The sequence below is a fragment of the Abrus precatorius genome, unplaced genomic scaffold (genome assembly GCF_003935025.1).
Source record: "Abrus precatorius isolate BTA unplaced genomic scaffold, Abrus_2018 Scaffold8, whole genome shotgun sequence".
Taxonomy (NCBI): Eukaryota; Viridiplantae; Streptophyta; class Magnoliopsida; order Fabales; family Fabaceae; genus Abrus; species Abrus precatorius.
In genome coordinates this window covers 25097143-25103110 of record NW_020874428.1, presented here as the reverse complement: position 1 = coordinate 25103110, position 5968 = coordinate 25097143, and the positions used below count along the sequence as shown (strand labels likewise).

Sequence of the window (5968 nt, the reverse complement as noted above, 5' to 3'; positions counted from 1 at the left end):
TTAAGATAGCCTTAAATAATAATTATTAATTATTATATAAAGATTATTGTATTAAAAAGTGAAGGCAAATTCCCCTCCAAAACTCATTGCAAATTTCTCTCCAAAACTTATCTACTTTTAGAGTTTTATTATTTCTAATAATAATCTTTCAGTAAGGTTTGAATTGAGAAATCTTTATTGTAAGGAACTTATAATCATCGTATATGCTTGAAAACACAGAAGTGTATAATTATGCTCGTTTATCTTGTGTAAAAAGTTAAATAACTGTGCGATCATGAATATTTTCAAATATTTATTATGCTTCCATTTTAATTTAAACTGATATAGTTGGCGTGGTATTCCAGTGGTACCAAGTAGCAAATTTTAAAATCAATAAAGTTTATCTATTTCTATTATCTAATACTATCATAAAAGAGATTATCCAAGTTTAGCTGGACAAGAGGAGCTGTAGTCTGTAACCAAACAAGTTGGAGAAACTTTTTGCAGAAACATCGCTTCCAAGTTCACATTTGACCTCAGAATACCGTCTTTCCAGAATACAAGGTCTTGAACCTCTTTTGAATCCAGAAAAGGAAATAAACGAGGTATTGATGCCAGATGGGCTCATAATGTCATCCAGAAACGTCGATTGAAGACACACCACCTAACCATCATCACTGGCTCTGTATGATGTGCCATGAAAAAACAATCGTTACAAAATGAATGTTTTGTACATGGTATAATAACAACTACTACTACAACAACAACCGTCCTAGTGAACCTACTCCTACAAACATTAGACTTTGAACCAAGTCCGTTAAAAGGACAGAGAAGATGAGAGGGATTGAGTCCAGCAACCAAACATCCACTTCCAAAGTATAGTCAGGGTTAATAGTCTACTGTAGATGAGCACATTTCCAATGACTACTCGCCACTAACAACATACACCCACTGTTGACATTTTACGTAAAAAGACCCGCATAGCATCTAGTCTACCTGTTATTTCTAAAGAACTTTCCATTGACATGGAAAAGCTGGACACGAGGGTTTTCCCCCTCCTTTGCGTTTTTTGTTTTTATCCCCCGCCCCCTCTTTTTTGAACATGATCGCCTGCATTACAAAAGAATCAGAGAGATACCAGTGTGACAGCAGATGTCATCAGATTCTCTGCCTGACCCTCCTACCATTTGTGTCACCACCATCTGAAAGTTGGGCCCATACACTCTGAGACTTCTCCCCTACACTGCAACTATCACCCTCACAGCCAGCAATTGTCTTCAAGATCTCTGACTGTAACCATGGGCATTTTTCTTTCATATACTCAAATTCATCTGACCTCATGACAGCTGCAACAAGTCCAGACGCAAAAAGAACCATCATATCCAGAATGTGAAAAACAGATGGTAATAAGATAATGATTCTGTATGCCCAAAGTCAAGAAATTTTGTTATATAATTCTCTACTAGTATAAACATTAGGGAGTCGTCTGCTGCGTTTCTAAAGGATAGAGAAATTTGAATATCAATTATGAATATAATCAACAACGCATCCAAATGCTTTGTATTTTGGACAAAATAGTATACCCGCAATAAAGCAACAATTATTTATATTTGAACTAAAAATGTAAAGAGAAAATACACCCTAAGATTTTTGTTTAAGGATGCATTTGGATGCAAGACTTATTTAATTACTTATTCAATAAGCTTGTATTAAATGATGATTTATACCATAAATTTAATGATGAAACTTGTTAGGATAAGCTGAAAACTGCTTATTTAGATAAGCTAAACCAAAAAGATTATCGAAATAAGTTTAAATCTTATGAGTCAAACTGTTTTTTACAAGTTATTCATAAATTCTTCCAAACAGGTCCTAAGTGTTCACCTATGCAATCCACAGCCAAGCCCTAGGAATATTTTACTTTCACTTATTTTGTTGTGCCCCAAAAGTTGTAATATTGCATGATCAGAACAGATGGAATTAGAGCAGGGGGTAAAAGTTGCCCAACCAATCTATAATCTGCAGTTTTTAAAATATTCAACACAAAAGAAAAAGAAAGACATAAATAAAACCCCTCCACAGTGGTCTAACTCTAACCCCTTTCTGCATACGATGAAAGCAAATATTTATTTCTATTTAAGTGACATAGAAAAGACATAAGAAGCTTGATTACTAAAAACTCGGTAGTAGATCAGTGTTAGATATGGATGATATAGAGAAAAGCAGAACACTGCCATGCGTGTCCAGGATAAATTGCACGATCATTTCTTTTCAAGTGGTGCCCAGTTGCACATTCAAAATGCCCACACTTTATAAATAAATATATAAGCACATAGAAATTCCAAATAATTAAGAAGGGCAAAGGAAGCAATACAAAAATTAATTGACAGAAGGAAATAACAAAAGGAGGGAGGAGATTCTGGATCTAAATATGCCAAAATAAAAAGCAGGTTGAAAAAGGAAAAAAATTGAAAGGAGAAAGACACAGATAATCTAACAACATTCCACATACTGCAAGCAGACACATTTAGAAAACAAGAAGATAATAAATGACCCTAAATTTTTATCAACTGCCAATGAAAAACTCTAAAGTCTAACAGCCTTTAAAAGCAACAAGTTGGAAAACCAATAGAAAGCTTTGCGTTTTCTTATCTTTTTCCCTGCCCTAGGAGTAGGAGTAGGAGTAGGAGTAGGAGTAACACGAAAAGGGGGATTAGCATTATTGTCCCAATGATAAACCACTAACACCTTCTTCGTTGAGGCTCCGCGTATTGGGAAAACACTCTAGCGACAGGAAAGTGGCCACTAGTTACAAATCTCCCAAAAGGTATTGAGAGGGCTATCACAGTCAGGTGCGGAGCAATTAACCCCTATTTGTAAAGTACCCCTCTTCCTATTTAGGGAGTTGAGGCGAGAAATAGCTTGATGAACCATTTTCTTTGGCTACACACCGGCCTTATTCACTTGCTTACCGTAGAGGCTGTAAGTACACAGTACCCCACAACTAAACATGAAAGTGCAACATCATTATTGGTAATTAAGGTTTTCTTACATCCAGTAGAAATTTTGAGCTACTTTTTCACCAGGTGCCATCATATAGTTCCATGACAGGGTAAAACTTTGTGCACATCAGAAGTGTCAAGTCTGTTTCATTTGAAAGTATTCAATATATTATGTGTGTTTGTTGGCATTATAATGCTGTTATTTCTATTATCAGTTATTCCTATCAGTTTGAATTTGGTACATGAGAAACAGCATTAATACCCAGTCCAAGTGGACATGGATCAAATCATCCATGGAAGTAGCTATCTCATGAAACGATTCATGAATTCCATAATATCATATTATCATGATCAGCTAGGCAAATTGAGAAGGATGATCACAAAAATGTAAATTTGTACTGAGTTGTCTTAATGCTTGAGAACCTTGAGTTTTCTTTTGGAATTTTCAATCTGCCTTTTCTGCTTGGAATCTAGTTGTGTATGTCAGACGAGCTATATTTAGTTAAGAGGAAGACTGAATCTGAATTCATATTTTAGCCATTCATCAATAACAAAAGTTGTAATCAGTCTTTATGTTAGCATGGCTGCTACTGTTAACCAAGCAAGTGATGCAGATGATACTAATTAAGTATACCTGCTAGATTTTGGGCAGCAAATTTTAGGCAAACGGCTTTCAACTCTGTGGCATGGCAATGATCAGCCAATGTTAAAATGCTGACTACAGAATTCACACAAATGTCCTTGCAAAGACGAGACTCACACATAAGTCTAAGCCTCTTCAAGCCATATTTGTCTGCTGCATCTAACAATTTTGCTGTCAATGTCTCAGAAACTGGAAAATCACTATCCGAGGTTGATGGAACCTTGTCCACCTCTTCTGTGAGGGTATCCCTGTAGATAAAGTGCAGCATAGCCTATAAAAGGTAGAGGAAAATCAGGATATTTCTTTTCCATCATTGTAATTTCCCTCTTAACTCCTATAAAATCTTTATTCTATCAAGGGAAAAAAATAACAAGAAAAATCAGCAGGAAAATAAAATGATAACAGAGTAAATCCTAACCAAGTAGGGAGGGAAAATAAGAAAAGGAGAGAAAAATAAGAAATAAATAGCTTTTACCTTAAAAACCTTCGGTTCTAAATCTGTTACAATAATATCCTTCTTCTCGACATCTAAACCATCAAAAAATTTAGATCGAAATTCTGGGGATCTAGCAGCCAATACCAACTTATGAGCCGGGAATTTTTCCCCAGCTACATGAAATGTAACATCTGAACCTTCCATGTTATCCAATAGCGCACCAAAGTGTGATCCAATGTCAGACTCCGGGACATAAATAGAATGAAGTTGAGGACAAGCAATTGCTGAAACCACAACTCCAACTGTACAGTTGATTTTCAAGCAATCATTCTTAAGGAAATCAGAGCTTTCAAGCATTGACCGTCTGAAAAATCTCTTGTACCCCCTATAAGAGCATGTGAACAAGATCAACATTTCACATGTCAACACAACAGTGTAGTTTCAGACTGATCTAGCATCAATTTACCGTGTATGAATCATAATTTGCCATTTACATATTTATAGGTTTTCTTAATTTGATTTCATCTTTACTAGTTTCTGCAAGATACAAGTTTTTTTCTCTAAATTGTTTTTTGTAATAATATAAACCCAAACTAACCTGTTTATAGTTGGGTTTGGATCTCAAATAAAAAAAAAAAGAAAAAAACTGACCTGATCCACTGTGTTGTGTAGGTAAGTTAGTAGTAATTTTTCCCATAAAACCCAAATCGACCTATGATAACCCCTAACATAAAAAAATCTTCAAAAGAGTGAGATCCTTTTTCACTCATGAAGTCTTCATGTATCATATCTATTGTAGTATAATTATCTTTATATACACCACGAACAAAACTAAGAGCAAGCCATATAACTGACCAGTATATAACGTTTTTGGAGAGCTAATTACGAGGAATGATTAAGAAAAGGGGAATCAGAGTGTCTTAGGGCCTATTTGTTTTAATCTAAGAATCAATCTCACACCGTGCACACAATTCAATGTAAAATCTGTAATTGAGATTAATTTGGACACATTTCAATTAGTACGTCAACATCCAACTTAAAAATCAAATTTATCTAACCGTAAAACAAATGGTAACTTAAAGGACCAATACTGATACAATAAACTGATTTAGACGAGAATGACACACCATCGTATGCACAAACAAAAAAACACAAGATATTCAGGCTAGATAAAATCCCAGTGTCTCTAAAAATTAAACCCCGGTTCAGATTCAGCATAAACCTAAACCACAAACATTCAAACAACATAAGGAAATAAAAAACACCAATAAAACAGGCTAACATAGTATATATTACGAAAACGAGAAGAGGAAATGAAATCGAAAACCCTACCACATGCTTCCCTTGTACTTGAGCGTGTAAGGACCACTCTCGAGCGATCGATCGAAATGGCTGTGAACCTTGTGCTTGCCCTGGCCACTCTGATCCAAGAGCGTGAGCTCGAACAGCGCTCTCACGTCGGTGCCTTCGCTGGCCAAAGCGATGAAAACGGAAACGTAAGCGGAATTGTCCTCCGGATTCTTCCCGTCGGGATAGAAGTAGATCGCCCAGTGGTGCCCTCCGACGGTGAACAAATCGCTCGCAATGTGCTTCCCCACTCCCATCCCCTTCGCCAGCGAATACCCTTGGATCACGAACTTGTGAGAGCCGTTCACCGTCTGCGTCACCGACCTCGAGCTCGTCGGCGACGACAACACCGCCCGCGCTCTCTCCGCCGTTCCGGCCATGGCTATCGGAATCCCAAGCTCATAAGACGGAGGAGCAATTCTCCCCCAGGCGGAATGGAAAATGGAAGAAGGAAAGGGATTCGCGAGTCTGAAGAATTTGGAATCTAAATTCGGTAATTATTTTTATTTATAAATTATTTAATTTCGTGAAAATTAAGAGTGAGAGAGAGGTTGCGTTGAT

General features: G+C 36.6%; 1 protein-coding gene across 1 annotated transcript; it reads right to left on the bottom strand.

Annotated features, from left to right (window-relative positions):
• Window positions 1-484: 484 nt before the first annotated feature.
• On the bottom strand, window positions 485-5968 carry LOC113846978 (BTB/POZ and MATH domain-containing protein 4). The gene is made up of 4 exons (XM_027475779.1): window positions 5393-5968; window positions 4100-4445; window positions 3616-3895; window positions 485-1325 (listed from the first exon to the last, which is right to left on the bottom strand). The coding sequence occupies exons 1-4, from the start codon at window positions 5785-5787 to the stop codon at window positions 1138-1140; spliced, it is 1209 nt and encodes a 402-aa protein (XP_027331580.1). The 5' UTR covers window positions 5788-5968; the 3' UTR covers window positions 485-1137.